Genomic DNA, 17,137 nt, shown 5'->3' with positions numbered 1-17,137 from the left:
CCGAAGGGAAATGAAAACCCTATTTTTAGTCTGGGAGCCGCGAGAGCCTCAGACCCTCCCAGTTAGCATTAAGTATATTGGGTTATGCCCACCCCTTCATTTGCAGGGAGTATAACCTTTTAGGGAGGCGCAGCTATTCCTACATTGGGTTGGCAATATGCGCATGCGCAGTAGATGCGTAGTCGCGTTTTGACCCGATTCATTCGAACTAGCCACGGAAGCGCAAATGGAAAGTTGTAACCAGTGGAGATGTTTAGCCATGAATTGATTCATGAATGCGGCGGATAGGGGGTCAAAGTGCAGACCCCCCCCCGAGACCTGATATCCTATCACAATAGTGACAAGCTTCCGTTAACCGGAATGAATACGTGCCAACCCTGTGCTATAAGTTCTCTGATAAGGGATTTAGCCGGGGCACTGCCTAAGGCAGATGTAACTGCATGAGGCTCTCGCGGCTCCCAGACTAAAAATAGGGTTTTCATTTCCCTTCGGGTTCAAACCCCGTTTTATATGGTCTCCCCAAGGTCCACAAAGAGGGAGTTCCCTTTCACCCAGTCCTCTCCCCACAGAACTCACCACATTTTAAACTAGCCAAATTTCTGTTCCGTTGTTAGAACTCTTAACAAAAAATAATCTTTCGATAACCAATTCCACCAAGTTTAAAGAGGACATTCTCAGGCTAGACTTGGACTTATACATGGTGAGCTTAGACGTGGAATCTTTGCTTACAAATGTCCCAGTTGGGGAGACTGTTGATATAATATTAAACAAACCTTTTCCTGATCAAGATGCAGTTTTTAATCATTTTAGTAGAACGCTTTTTAAAGACCCTTTAGAGTTGGCTGTGCTGGACATGACCTTTGTCTTCAATGGCATTTTAGAAGGGATATGGCCATGGGATCACCACTGAGTCCAGTTTTTGCTAACATCTTTATGTCCTTTCTGGAGGAGAGGATAATAGAATAGTGTCCCATATATATAATGTATATATATATATATATATATATATATATATATATATATATATATATATATATATATATATATATATATATATATTATATAGGTTCGACCTGTGTCACCCGGTGAAATATCCATTTAGCACATATTTCTAGGTATAAGTATTGCTAAAAATACCAGAGAAAAAGTTAAACACAATGCCAGGGTTATGACCCCCAGTTCGAGTGCCATTTAATGGTGTCGGTATACACAAAGGGTGAGTGTTGCCACTGCCACAGGCCTCTGCCCTATAGAGATCTCCAATCTCAAAACCCCTAAAAGTGAGGAGCCGTCACATACCTCACCTTCTTCTCCCAGCCAGCCAACACCACAGCTGCCATCTTGAAACATTCCAACTTAGCACGCTTTCAGCACATCACCGTGTTTTTCTTGGTGCTGTTTTTTCGTGATTTTCGATCTTACATCATGTCATCCCTTCCAGAATTTGCATCACCTAAGTTGAGTACCATCTCCTTTTGGTTTTTTCTTACAGAGGCATCTTATTTGACCTTTAATTTATTGTTTACCAGGTAAATAACACTACGCCGCCAATCGCGGCAGAATACGCCTCGGCCATGCTGGACCCTCAGTCTTCGCATGGTTTTAGCAGAAAGTTACTGCTAGTTTTTTCCATATAATTATATGTATATACTCCTTTCATTTGGAATTTTATTATATGAATCACCTTTTCGCTGGTAAGGGGTTGGGAGCCCGTATCATGATTGATCTAGGCTAGAGACGGAGGTTTTCCCCCTCCCTCCTTTCTGATCATAAATTCTCTTTTTCCTTGGTCCCCTTCCTCTGCCAGCGAGCAGGTACATTCTCCATGATGGTACTGTTATGCTCATGACCTTTTCTGATGTGTACGGTGATGGATGACATGTAAATCTTTGGATTATTTTAATTGTGATTCAGCGTCAGGGTCGACCATATTGGTATCCCCGCTCCCCATATACTGCGGGTTGTCTGGCCTTCTCTACAGCTGAGTCTTTTACGTATTCATAAATATATTCTGTGCATATATATGTTTTTATATTTTACACATCATCTGGTTAACTTGTTATTTTAGTACTTGAAGTCAGATAGTTTTATTCATTTAGGTATTTTCTAGCCTAGCCTACTCGACCGTTCCGTAATCGGTTTCGGAGAGTTAGGCTAGTCAGGATAGGCTCCTTTCACGATGCTCATGCTTCCTGGCTCTCATGTCCAAGTCATTTTGAGGCTTTGGAGGGAGATGTTAGGTTGTTGAGGGAGTTCCTCGTTCTCTCTTGGCCCACCTGACCATGCTGTCACGTTTTCGGAAGGTGAGGTTAGGCTAGTGAGGCCCTTCCCCCCCCCTGTTTTAGCCCACCTGACCAGGCTGTGAGGTTTTTGGAAGGTGAGGTTAGAATAGCGAAGGGTCCCCTCAATTCATAGCCTCCCACCTGACCAGACTTTCAGTGTTGGAGGGTGTGGCCAGACATTGAGTGGTTCCCCCCCCCCTCCTGTTGCTCCTATTCTGGCCTTCCTGTCCAAGTCAAAAAAGTTTTGGTTTTGGAAGTTGGTCTGGGATCTAAGGTTGCACAGATCTTTTCGTGTATGTAGCCTAGTCCTTCCTTACCTATCAATTAGCATTTGGCGTGTGACCTAGACATCTCCCTACGCGAGGGACGCCGATCACTTATGATCGGCACCCCGTGGGGAGTTTCTGTCGGCTTCCAGAGGGTGTTACCCACCCTTCTGGCCACCGCTTATCGGTTTCCGCCATTCTGCTATCTTTTCCCATTGTCGGCAGGTGTTTCGTTTGTTCGCTTCCCTCAGTGTTAGCTGGAGCATCGAATACAGTCCCAGGGATGCTATCTTGACTTTCGCTATGTTCATTCTCTGCCGGGTTAGTCAGATCTCTCGTTGTTATAGTACACGTTACCACTCCGGTGGGTATGGTTTTCGGTTGATCAGCGCTTTCCAATACCTGGTTCCCGCCCCACGCGTTGAGAGTTGAGCCAGATGCGAAGGCTCCTCTCCGCCTCTTCCACCGCTACCATAGGTGTGAGATAACGAGATTCTGTGACAATCAGGGCGGAGTATCATAACACCAGCGTTTCTTAAGAGTACTCTTGTTTACTTAATTAGTTGACCATTCCGTAGCATAACTTATATCTATGTCCGCTACCGGATTCTTTCCGGCGGTGTTTAATTATATGAATGCATGTTCCTAGGTTAAGGTATCCTGTTACCGCCGGACCTACTCCGGCGGCCCTTAACTTTATGTTACTCATGTATTGTATATTATCTTTATGCTGCCGGATTTAATTCCGGCGGGATTTTGCCTGACAGTAAGCATGTTCCATCACCCATTATTAGATTAAGGTATCTTATCTCCGCCGGACTTACTCCGGCGGGCCTTAACTCGCGATACTCATGTATCATCTTCCGCTTACAGATGGTACGCTGTCAGGAGCCTGGGTGCACAGCGGTTCTCCAACAACTCTGTGGCCATGAGGTGTGCCGCTCACACTCCGGCTGCTTGGTTCGCGTTGGGGACCTGGTCGTCTGGCACCCGGATGGCTGTGAGGTCTGTTACGCTCTGTACGAGCGAGTGATCGATGAGTCGGTAAGCTTTAAAGACCGCTAAGCTTTAGTCTCCTTTGACTTTAATGCTTATATTGATATATACGGCGATTGGAGAATATTTCAGTAAATCATTTCTTTTCTTTCAGTCTGACCGTATTACCCACGACTCTTCGCTGTCGACCCTGAAGATCTGGGTCGGCGGGTTTGGGAGGAACGTTGCATCAGGGAAGCCTTACATACTGTCAGAGGAGATTTGTAATGTCCTCTACCCTGGAGCCCGGATCTCAGCCGCAGTGCCGGCGGAAGTAGCCGCCCCCTTAATCGAACGGATCCGGGAGGAGATGCAACCCTCCCAAGAAGACAACCTGTGCGAAGACGTGGCGGAAGAGGTGGCGGCCATCAATATCCACCTCGAACCTATGAGCGTCGATCCGGACCACCAGGTAGAAGGTAGGGTGGTAAGTGAGGCAGGGGGAGAGAATGTAGCTAGTCCCCTTTTTGGTTCTCCTTCTTCCTCTTCTGTCCCCAAGGTGAAAACCTTGAAAAAGAAGGACTTACATAAGTCCTCTAGGCCTCAAAGGTCTAATCCGTCAGCTCCCTCAAGGTCGTCACTGGCTCTTAACCCAGTGGCATCCACTAGCAAGGCTACTCCCCCGCCCAAGGGGTCGAGATCCAGGTCTTCTAAGGCTAGTCCCCCTCAGCCTAACTTTGACCCTGAGGCCTTCACGGAACTTCTAATGCAGAAGTTGGATAAGAAGGTTGAAGCCAGGATTAATGACCTTTCCTCCCAGCTCGTTTCGAGCTTGCAGACCTCTGGTGAGTCGGTGAAATCTTTAGCAGAGAGGATGCAGACCCAGGAAAGCTTGCTCTCCGGGTTTATGCGCTCCGGAGTAGCAGCACAGACTTACGCTGTTCCAGATGCCTCCAGTCTGCCCCCCTTTGATAAGGGAAACCCATGGCGCCTGGCCCTCCACGCTCCTCAGCACGAAGACACCCTGACCATCGAGGGCTTGGGAACTCGTCGGTTGGAAGAACTGGAGTTCTTTCCACCCGACCTGGTGCCTCCCTACCCAGGATACGCCAGGCTTACGGAGGAAGCCTGGATCTGATCAGACAAGGTCCCGAAGGAGACAGTCATCTTCCCTAGGGACCAAGCCCAATCCACCTTGATGCGCGCTCTCACTGAGTGGGAGTGCGAAAACACTAAGCTTACCCCCTTTAAGGGGACTTTCACTATGTTCTCGGTAGGTGACTCCATCCCTACCCCCTGCACGACTAAGATAGCAGTGCTGACTAGTCAGGCAGGAATCGAGGGTAAGCCGCTACCTCAACTCTGGGAGACAGATCCCACCTCTCTTGTCTTCCCCGGAGATTCGGAATTTTGGTTGGGAGCTCCAGCCACGTTCACGGTGGGCAAACTCGACCCCGAGTGCGCCTCATCTCTTTAGTGAACAGCTTCCCAAGATTCCAGAGGCTCTTTTGAAGGCAGAATTTGAAGCTAGGTGCAGGTTGAGTCGCTCCCTGCATTCCATTACCATTACGGAGGCAACGGCGGTAACCTACGCTGAAGAACCTCTGTTCCAGGTCCTGACCAAATCCCTGTTAGCGGCATTCCAGGCGGACCTGTATGATTTTGTAGTGGCAAGACTAAACTGCCGAAAGCACATCTTTGCGGACGCCACTATTAGACACGAGCCCAATAGACTCATGAAGAGTTCTGTCTGGGGCCCTAACATCTTCCCTGAGGATGAAGTCAACAATGTTCTGGCGGAGGCAACCAGAGCAAATCAGAGCCTTCGCTCCCGCTGGGGTCTCCCCTTCAAAAGGAAGGCTACAGAGTCTGCCGGACCTCAAGCCAGGGATAGGAAAAGATTCAGGAGGTACAGAAAACCTCAAGCCCAAACTATGCTCCAAGCTGTACCGGTCTCTCAGATCGGTCAGCCTTCAACCTCAAAAGCTCAGCCTCAGCAACAGTTTGTTCTGATGCAGCCGGCTCAGCAAACCCTTGCTTCTCCAACCTTCGTTGCGTCCCCGGCTTTCAACGCTTTGTTTGAAAGCCAGGGGGCATTTCGAGGTTTCAACAGAAATGCGAGGGGAAGCAGAGCCAGAGCCTCCTTCAGAGGTAGGTTTGCATCACGTCCTCTCTCACGGGGAAGAGGAGGCTGGGGTGGTAGAGGAAGTAAGCCCTCTCCTGCTCAATGAGTCTCCTCAGGTAGGCGGGAGGTTACATCTCTTCCGGGACCGTTGGACCTTCAGTCCGTGGGCCCACAGCATAGTTTCCAAAGGTCTGGGATGGAGCTGGAGCAGAGGTCCTCCTCCGCCAGTCAGATTCCATCAGTCTCCATCCAAAGCCCTCCTGGACTTTGTAAAAGACCTTCTTCAAAAGAGGGCAATAAAGAAAGTGAGACACCTTAAATTTCAAGGCAGACTGTTCAGTGTTCCGAAGAAAGACTCCAGTCAGCAAAGAGTAATCCTAGATTTGTCTCATCTCAATTTATATATTCAATGTTTCGCATGCTTACAATCTCGCAGGTGTGGACCCTACTTCCCTGTGGGGCCGTCACCACCTCTATAGATCTTTCAGACGCCTATTATCACATCCCGATTGCGAGAAATTTCTCTCCTTACCTAGGATTCAGACTAGGAAATCAAGCTTACTCGTTCAGAGTCATGCCATTCAGGCTCAACATAGTGCCCAGAACTTTCACCAAACTGGCAGAAACAGTAGTCCAACAACTACGGGCCCAAGGGATCATGTTAGCCGCATACCTTGACGATTGGATAATTTGGGCACCCAACGCCAAGAAATGTCGGAGAGCAACATCCATAGTGATCAGCTTCCTGGAATCCTTAGGTTTTCAAATAAACAGGAAGAAATCCTGCCTAGTTCCGGAGGCTCGATTTCAATGGTTAGGAATCCAATGGGATCTGGACACACAAATTGTCACTTCCGCCAGCCAAAAGGAGGGAAATAGCCAAAGCTACCAGGCAGTTCCTCAAAAACAAAAGAGCCTCTCGTCATACCCAGGAAAGAGTCCTAGGTTCTCTTCAGTTCGCGTCAGTAACAGATTTGCTGCTGAAAGCCAAACTGAAAGATATAAACAGGGTATGGCGGAGACGAGCCAACAGCAGATACAGAGACAAGGTGTCCCTAATTCCGCTGGTGTTGAGGAAGAGGCTTCGACCGTGGGCAACAGTCAAGAGTTTGTCAAGGTCAGTGCCTCTCCAATTTCCCCCTCCATCATTGGTGATCCACACGGATGCTTCCCTGAGCGGGTGGGGAGGATATTCCCAACACAAGAAAGTTTAAGGAACGTGGTCCACTATGTTCCGCCAGTTCCATATCAACATTCTGGAAGCAATGGCAGTATTTCTAACTCTGAAGAAACTGCGTCCAACCAGACAGATTCATATCAGACTGGTACTGGACAGTGCAGTAGTTGTGCATTGCATAAACAGGGGGCTCCAAGTCGAGCCGGATCAATCAAGTAATGATAGCAATTTTTTCCCTGGCAAGGAAACACCGTTGGCATCTGTCAGCTACCCATCTGGCAGGTGTCCGGAATGTCATTGCAGATTCACTGTCCAGGACAACTCCGCTGGAGTCGGAATGGTCACTGGACAAAGCATCTTTCGAATGGGTTTGTCGTCAGGTTCCAGGTCTCCAGGTGGACCTGTTTGCCACAGAGAGCAACCACAAACTTCCATGTTATGTTGCTCCCAATCTAGACCCTCTAGCTCACTCCACAGATGCGATGTCAATAGACTGGAACAGGTGGCAAAGGATCTATCTGTTTCCACCAATAAACCTATTGATGAAAGTTTTACACAAGCTCAGATCATTCAAAGGTCAAGTAGCACTTGTGGCAAGCAACTGGCCGAAGAGCAATTGGTTTCCTCTTCTTCCAGAGTTGAAACTCCGATGCATACAAATCCCCAGGCCAAAGTTGACGCAAATAGTACAAACTTGGACTGTGTCAGCTTCCTCAAGAATTCTGAATGCCCTAGCTTTATGGACTTCATGAAATTTGCAGCTCAGAAAGATGCTAACATTGATCCTATTAACACGCTGTTCATAGAATCAGACAAAAGGGAATCTACCCTCAGACAATATGACTCAGCAGTTAAAAAGTTAGCATTATTCCTGAGAGAATATGAAGCTCAAGAAATGACCACGAACCTAGCAATCTCGTTCTTCAGGTCATTATTTGAGAAAGGACTGGCCTCTAGTACTATTACTACAGCAAAATCGGCTTTAAGAAAAATATTTTTACATGGCTTCAATATTAACCTTACAGACTCATATTTTTCATCAATTCCTAAAGCATGCGCTCGTCTTAGACCAGCAACCCGTCCCCACACGGTTTCCAGGTTCTTAAATAATGTACTTAAATTAACATCGGACACTGATAATGAACGGTGTTCATGTTCGAGTCTGTTAAGGAAAACGTTATTCTTAATTAGCCTAGCCTCAGGTGCAAGAATTTCTGAACTGTCTGCTCTCTCTAGAGAACCGAACCATGTTGATTTCCTCCCGTCAGGAGAAGTTCTGTTATCTCCGGATCTCAAGTTTTTAGCTAAGAATGAAGATCCACAAAATAGATGGTCCCCTTGGAAGGTTATGGTCCCCTTGGAAGGTTATCCCCCTTCCACAGGATCTGTCCTTATGTCCAGTTACCACTTTAAAGGCTTATTTAAATAGAACTTCTAATATAATGTCTTGCCCTCTTTTTGTTAGGGAAAATGGAGGAACCATTTCTTTAAAGGCCATCAGGCAACAAATACTATATTTTATAAAGCAAGCAAACCCGGATTCAGTACCTAAGGTACATGATATCCTAGCAGTGGCCACCTCCACTAATTATTTTCATAATATGAGTTTTGATGACCTTAAAAAATATACGGGTTGGAAATCACCAACAGTGTTCAAACGCCACTACCTTAAATCTCTAGAGGCTCTAAAATTTTCCACAGTGGCTGCAGGAAGTATTGTTCCTTCTGCCTTAGAATAGCTTATGTAACCTTAATTTATCCTGTCCTTTATTCCTCTCTCGCCTGCCTGCCTCATTTACTCGCCATGCCGTCTATCTTAGGTCAGGCCTGCTTCACAGCCTGACTCCTGACCGTTTTGCATATTGTTATTGTTTCCCTTTTGTTAACCTTAAGTGTCTTGGTGTTACTAAATTTTGTCTGTGTGCCCTATATTGTTCATCATGTTTATTATTACTGCTTTGGGTTATTAAAACACAGTAATTTTCTTATAGTTTTATTTAACTCCATTAAAGTATTTCTTAGAGGGCTCCACCAAGCTTTTGTATGACTGTTTCTCTGTTATGATTTCACCGGGTGACACAGGTCGAACCCAGAAAAGGGATTTTGACAAAGGAAAAATCTATTTCTGGGGGAAGACCTGTGTCACCCGGTGACCCATCCCTGTTCTTCTTTCCCCCCCTGAGTGGCATACCAAGCTTGGGCGGGGGGGTGCTAACTTGGGATGTCGATAAGATGGCGGCTGAGGTGTTGGCTGGCTTGGGAGAAGAAGGTGAGGTATGTGACGGCTCCTCACTTTTAGGTGTTTTGAGATTGGAGATCTCTATAGGGCAGAGGCCTGTGGCAGTGGCAACACTCACCCTTTGTGTATACCGACACCATTAAATGGTGCTCGAACTGGGGGTCGTAACCCTGGCATTGTGTTTAGCTTTTTCTCTGGTATTTTTAGCAATACTTATACCTAGAAATATGTGCTAAATGGATATTTCACCGGGTGACACAGGTCTTCCCAGAAATAGATTTTTTATATATTGTCAAAATATATATATATATATATATATATATATATATATATATATATATATATATATATATATATATATATATATATATATATATATATATATATATATATATATATATATATATATATATATATATATATATATATATATATATATATATATATATATATATATATATATATATATATATATATATATATTATATATATATATATATATATATATATATATATATATATATATATATATATATATATATATATATATATATATATATATATATATATATATATATATATATATATATATATATATATATATATATATATATATATATATATATATATATATATATATATATATATATATATATATATATATATATATATATATATATATATATATATATATATATATATATATATATATATATATATATATATATATATATATATATATAATCATGAAGCTACAAATGTCGCTTAATATCAAATCCACGCTACCTCGGGAGTATCCCCGATGGGGAATTATCACCGAAGGGGAATTTATAAGTGATAAATGGACGGGCACTGCCGAGTCTTGATCCCACGACACAGACGCACCATCCAGCAACTCCAGTCGACGTTACCATCGAGCCATCAAGAGAGGTATAAATTAACGCCGAGTCTGGTGTACTTTATTTACCCGTCGAGAGCGGGGAAATTGTACTTAGCTTCGGCATTAACCCACCTCGACCATGATAGTTCTTTGGAACGTTTGGAACACGCAGCTCTTTTTATGACATTTTTTTATCACACCGTGATTTATATACAATCATGAAGCTACAAATGTCACTTAATATCAAATCCACGCTACCTCGGGAATATCCCCGATGGGGAATTATCACCGAAGGGGAATTTATAAGTGATAAATGGACGGGCACTGCCGAGTCTCGATCCCATGACACAGACGCGCCAACAGTTTATTCTTAAGAGCCTAATGGATTTGCTCCCCGGATCTCCTGGAAAAGGAAGTTGAACTAATCCGTAAGCAGCTGTCTTCTTTGAAGTACCCTGACCATTTAATTGAGAAGTTGATCCACAAAGCAAACACTATTTTCTTCCGTCCCCCCCATAACAAGACCAGAAAGACCCACAACAATAAAATAAAAATCCCACACCTGGACGGGATTAAGGTGTTGACACAGACACTTGGAAATTCTAACCCTTTTGCTTTTACCTACCCAAATACTTTAGCAAAATCCCTGATTAATGTCCAACAAAAACCAGTCCCCAAAGACACTGGAGTTTACGATATCCCTTGCCTTGACTGTGACCAATCTTATGTTGGTTTCACAGGCAAATCACTCCCCCAAAGATTGATACAGCATAAATGTTCAGTTAGGTATGGACAACAGAGCTCAGCTATTTTTAACCACTTAAATAACCATAACCACAGAATAAACTGGAATATGTTTCATATAATTTATAGCAGCAGTTGTTGGTTCAAAAGCCAGATGATGGACTCAGCTTTGATTAAACAAAGAAACACCATGAATCTTTCAAGAGGTGCGTGGGATTCAGATATTATAGATGAAATCTTCCCCAACCAGCAATCAAGAAGATTAAAGAGAAATTGTCAACTGGAGTAACTTAACAGCAGACCTATGGATCTTCTGGTATAAATACTGCTGTTCTGTACTTTTTTCTCGTTCACTATTTGCCTGAGGAGAGAGACAGTTCGGTCTCTGAAATATAGCCTTTATTTAATACAAAATGCTATCCCTGCAGAATTAACAAGGACCTCCTTAGGTTAAAATTTACTTTTTTTCGTGAAAAAAAACACTTTAAAGATTTAGTAATTGGTCAGAAATCTTGATTCACTAGGTGGAATATCTTTGACTCCTCACATCCAAGACAGTGTTGATAGTCAAGGCAGAAGACTTTGTGTGTAAAAGCCTATTTTAATCGCATCATAACCATCTGAGACGTACAGACTGAGGAATGTCAGCAGAGAAATTACTTCTTCAAATGAAATTGCACAAAGAGTACCTAAATGGTTTTAAGTTCAGTAGAACTAATGTCATAACAGTTGCCAATATTTGGTAGCTGGTTCCTTCAGTCAGTTTATGTAAGTCAGGCTTTACAAACACGATGTGCACACACACACATTTCTAATACAGGCAGTCCCCGGTTTACGACGGGTCCGGCTTACGACGTTCCGAGGTTACGACGCTTTTCAAATATATTCATCAGAAATTATTTCCCGGTTTACGACGCATGTTCCAGGGTTACGACGCATTGTATGCTGATCCGACGGAAGAAATACGGCTCCAAAACGGCAGAATAATCAAAATTTGAAGTTTTATTTTCTGAAAAACTCAATAAAAATGCAGTTTACATCGTTTTCAATACACCCAAAGCATCAAAAGTCAAGTTTTCTTAGGATTTTTGACGATTTTCAACGATTTTTCGGTTTACGACGATTTTCGGTTTACGACCCGGCGTAAAAACGGAACACCCGTCTGTAAACCGGGGACTGCCTGTAATGGGGTTCAAGCCAGGTATTCTATGCATTTTCTTCTCCAAAAATGTGCATGCCCTTATGCAAGGCAAATAAGCTTGCTCACGAGATCATCTGTAACACAAGATTTGATACTTTAGGTCCTCACAGAGCTTCAAATCGTTGTTTTCAAGGTAAGATTACATAAAATATACTGAACGTTATCTAGTATATACTTTGATTGACATGTACTATGAGTATATTTTATGGATTATTGTTTATATTTTGTTGTCTTCAAGTTAAGATTACACTAGATTAATGTATATTATTTAATATGTTGTGGGGTTTTTATTGACAATTCTTGTTGTGCTGAATGTAATCAACTTTTAGCCGTCGCATGTGTGCATGTCTATACGTATACATGCATCATGTTTTGAAACAATATGCACTTACTTTAACCCCCTCTCTCTCTCTCTCTCTCTCTCTCTCTCTCTCTCTCTCTCTCTCTCTCTCTCTCTCTCTCTCTCTCTCTAAAGTATTTTTAACTGACATTTGTCTAATGTAGCACAGTATGTGTATTTTACCTATTGTAATGTAGTGTTACATACATGTGTATTGCACTATGTGTATGTTTAAAGTTACACATGCATTGAGTTAGGGTAGATTAAACACGTACAGTCTGTTTGCCTGGCCCTCTGTCTGTCATAATTTTTTTTTTTAAGAATTGGGTGTTAATCATGTTAAAAAAAACAGGAAGATGTTTATGGTCCTTTTTTTTTTTTGCAGTATGAGTGTTTTGTACTTTACATATCTTGTAAGTGCAAGTAGGTAGAAATATGGAAACCGGCCACGTTTGCTGGGCTATACTTTTTCTCTTCAGTACTTTTCTGCATTTTATGTATTTTTAGAAATTCAATGATCATTACAAACACTAGCACTGGCACTGTCACAAAAACTGTATGTTGTGGGGAAAACATCACTTGCAGCAAGAACTTGTGAACCATTGAGAAAAGCAACGGATCACCCAGGACTGAACAGTGACGGGAAAATGCGCTTTTTCACCGAGTGCGTTGATATTTACGGGATGTAGCCAGTGGGAGACTTATTTTTATGATGCATATGTGTATCAGCCATTGCAAAATCACAATAAAAAATCAATACAGGAAATACAAAAACATGAGTGCTTGCCCAATGACATTCACAAAAGTGGGGTGTGGCTAACCCCATTTTTCCACCATTTTATAGTACAGAACATAAAAAGTCCTCAAATAAAAAGCTTACTGTAAAAATTAATTTAAAAAAACAAAAAACATGAGTGCTAACCCCAATTTTGGGACCAATAAAAAGATATTAATACCAAAATATTTTATTTCTGAAAATTTCACAGAAACTACACCTTTCTCCTTTTGACATAAAAATTTGAAATAAAATATTTCCTCTTACTGGCATAATTAAACCTGGGGTGATATATCCAAAACTAGAATAACAAAAAAACACAAAGAGTACCAAGCATGCACATGTACTATGAGTTTCAGCACACATTGCTATTTGCTATTAGCACCTATAGCAGAGAAATGAACTGATGATATATCTGTATCATCCAGTTGTGAGCAATACAAGAAATGAACTATGATGACGTGTTAAAGGACATGGCTCTTTTAAGCCGATACGATTCATGAAGATTGTGCTCTCTCTCTCTCTCTCTCTCTCTCTCTCTCTCTCTCTCTCTCTCTCTCTCTCTCTCTCTCATTTTCATTGGTTTTTCATAATTTTTTTATTTTTAGTTATTTTATGCAGTGAAAATTACTGTATGACAAAACACCAAGAAGTAAAAAAGAGAAATGATATGGGAGACAGGGAAGGTAAGTGTCTGTATGTGGGTGTTTGCGTGTTGTAGGCTTATGTAGGGAAGTTTCTTAGCACAGAACCAGATCTCTCTCTCTCTCTCTCTCTCTCTCTCTCTCTCTCTCTCTCTCTCTCTCTCTGTCACATGCGTGCGTGTTAGTCATGATTATTTTATTACAGCTGTAATATCTTTTGATAAAATGTGAAAAAAACGTATACGTGAAAATATATAAAACAAAATAAAAGCTCTAAAGAAGTTAAACACTACCTGTACCTCTCCACCCATCTGCACAGCATTCCCCACCCCTGCCCACCTGGTAAACCCCTTCTGCCACCACCCACATCCCCAATAAGTCTTTCTCTGCATACTTATTCCTTTGAGCAGCGTTACTAACACATCTCTTCCCCAGCGAAGCAATGCCATCAGATCCCCTCCCATCCTGCCCAATATGCCCAATGCCCCTCCACCTTTTAAGCAGTATATTCAACAATTCTTTATGCCTGTGGAGCACAGTTTTTAAAATTTTTATGACATTCATATTATACATATCTCCTGGGTGCCAGTTGGATGTGGGTACAGTAAGGCGAATGTGGATAATCGAGGGATTACTGTAATTACTGATATGCCATTTCTGTATGCTATAGGCTATGCAAATTGGCCCAGGTTATTGTGTTGGCAGTACACAAATCTTCTATCTAAGAAATTTATTGTCTCCTCAGGAAATCAACTCCTGAACTGTCCATTGGACTGAATTGCCACTGTGCAGTAAGTGTAAAGGGAATTTGGACTGAGAGTCCAAGGGATAAATATCTAACGATGACAGGAATCTGCAAATATGAGTTGATTGATGAATGTCTTATTTATCCCATATTGATCTGTTTAAAGCCAAAATAACATATGAAAAGCTTGCATTTGTAGGTGGTCTTCTTCAATAATAATATTATTATGATTTTTAATTTGTTTTATTGTTGTTAATGCACTGTCAGTTTAGCCAGCGAACATTAAGTGAAACGCTACAGTACATTTCTCTTTATAGGTCAATGATGACTTGCTTGAAATCCCTGAATTTCCTGGCTCTTGCAAAGGATGTTTATGGGAGAATTGTCCGAGTGATCGCAATGTATTCGTTTTATTTGATGAGAAGCAACTTTACACATACGTTTTGCATCAAGAGCATATTAAAGGTGAGCATTTTTTTCTAAAAAATGTTTCTGATACTAACTCATGTTTGTTTGCCATAATAATAAATCTGCAGGGTTTGGTAGAATTGTTTGTAGTTCATGTTATATTCAGATTTTCTCCCCCAAGTGTCTAAATTTATATCATAAACTCAGTTGTTTTTCCAAAAATTATTTAACCTTCTGGACTGTGAACACATTTAAATAAGGCTTGAGAGTCTCATTAAACTTGAGTTTTGGCATTAATACAGACACTTCCCACTTCATGGCTTATCTCTGTTCTATGGCTCCATAGGGAAGCGAGTTGGTCGAAAAACGAGGAGCCGCTCTTGCCAATATTTTGAGCATATTGTTTGACAGGGGTTGCATGCTAACCCTCTTCAGATGCTGTTTGAATGTCGCCTTTGCACTATGTAGAACATTTTCAGTGTTATACAGTAGTGTAATGTATACTGTAATACTAACTCTTGGTCTCTTTGGTACAGTATTTATATTGACATTTATTTAATTCAGTACAGTGTTATACTGAATACAATAGTGTAATGTGCCTTCCATTCACATATTTTTCCAGTCTGTGGAACTGTATTTGTACACGTATCCATTGCATCAAGATATACCACTCACTGTGAGTTTGCTCCTCTCTCTCAACCATATTTTTTATGAAAAAAGGTTTGGCAAAGCAAGTGACTTCTAATGCCAGATCCTTTATTAAGAAAACGGTAGTGGTTTAAATACTTTTTCTTCGTTATGGCCACTTCTGCTTGAATCCAGTTACTTCTGATTGCATTGAGTGGGGCGACGTGGTAACTCACCAAAGTAGGACGACAATGTCATCGAATCCGTTTGCACTGTTTGTTTTTCCCATCAGATTGTTTTCATAAACTCAGCTTCTGTTATCTCACTCATTACTTTTGAGTTCTTTACAAATTCCCTTTATCTCCACTAATTACCATCTCATTTTTAAGAACTGTACGGATATCATTATTAATTCACTGTAATGTATCATTGTTACTTTCCTTATAACACTGCTGTCTTCCAGTGTCCCTTTATAGCTTTCATGTTAAAGAATAATGTAAAGGATTTTGTTGTATTCTTCACAGCAGTGGCATTTTTTCTGATTATCACTGTCTATCATAATTTGCCCACAAATGCAGCTGACACTGCTAGCCCATTTAACATCATGTGCTTATACGAACTGGAGTTGAAAATGCTCTCCTTCGTACCGTATGTGGGGTAGGGTTTCAGCAAACTGCGCATTGCAAGTTATAATCTGATTTTTCAGACATTTTCAGCTCAGTGTCATTTCCTATGATTTATTTGTTACAGTTCAAACTAAATTGATATTTCAATGCTCGATGCAATATTCTTTGTGTTAATGATTATTGTTTAACTTTCAATTTGAAATACATAACCTCATTTCTCCGTTTTCTCACTTTTGTAAAAATGTAATCACTTTTGCTGTAATGTAAGTAACCTTTCTAAACGATGCTTATTACAATCGGCAAATTACAGTTTATGATGAATTTTTAAAAGTATAGTGATAGTCTGATAGTCATGATCATATTAGAGTAACTACATGGAGTTTTTTGCGTTTATTTTTCTTGGTAGCCTATAATAATAAATTTGTTGTTGTTGTAGAAGTAACAGTTTTTTTGACCCTGTGGCTATTGAGCACTGGGTTGGTATCTCTGACCTACTGCCTAGCACCTTCATGTTTGTAATCAATGGATATTCCTGGTTTTGTTTTGTTTGTAATTTTTGTTCATACATTGGTAACTTGTAGACTTATTTAATTATTGTAGTTGGTCCTTGCTTAAGTATTTTCTTTTTGTTGTTCATTGACTTCTTGGCTCTTATTGACCTTTGTGTACTATCGCTAAGGTTGACCATACAATTGGTTAATGGTAATGAAGTAAGTGAGCCTAGAATTTTGCACACCTAGGTTGATACAATGTTCAGGTTTTAGTACCTCTGGACTAAAGGTATTTTCAGTAGGTACTGGGTATGTTGAGTTCCCCTTTTGCATTCGACCAGTTCATAATTCATAGATTGATATTTCCTCTTTAATTCTTAGGTCATCATTTCCTGTCTTCACTGCTGTGGATGGGAAGTTGTAGGGGATATTCATTATTTTTCCCATTCTATCAGCTGTTTTTTTTGCCATTTTTTGTTATTTCCCTCTGTTATTCCATTTCTTATTCACTGTTGTCTGTGGTATTTTACATTCGCTTCTTTCTAGTCAAGGGGGGGCGGCATCTGGGGGCCTGGAGACCTGTCATCGATCT

General features: G+C 41.4%; 1 protein-coding gene across 1 annotated transcript in view; it reads left to right on the top strand.

The window, feature by feature from the left end:
* Oseg6 (intraflagellar transport protein Oseg6) overlaps positions 1 to 17,137 on the top strand; it is a 458,610-nt gene that overhangs the window by 274,907 nt on the left and 166,566 nt on the right. Inside the window, 1 exon segment of the mRNA XM_067096238.1 lies at positions 14,711 to 14,858. Within this exon segment, the coding sequence (XP_066952339.1) occupies positions 14,711 to 14,858 (148 nt within the window).

This window comes from Macrobrachium rosenbergii, chromosome 52 (genome assembly GCF_040412425.1).
Source record: "Macrobrachium rosenbergii isolate ZJJX-2024 chromosome 52, ASM4041242v1, whole genome shotgun sequence".
Taxonomy (NCBI): Eukaryota; Metazoa; Arthropoda; class Malacostraca; order Decapoda; family Palaemonidae; genus Macrobrachium; species Macrobrachium rosenbergii.
Note: the sequence above shows the minus strand (reverse complement) of the source record. Positions and strands in the feature narration are given on the sequence as shown.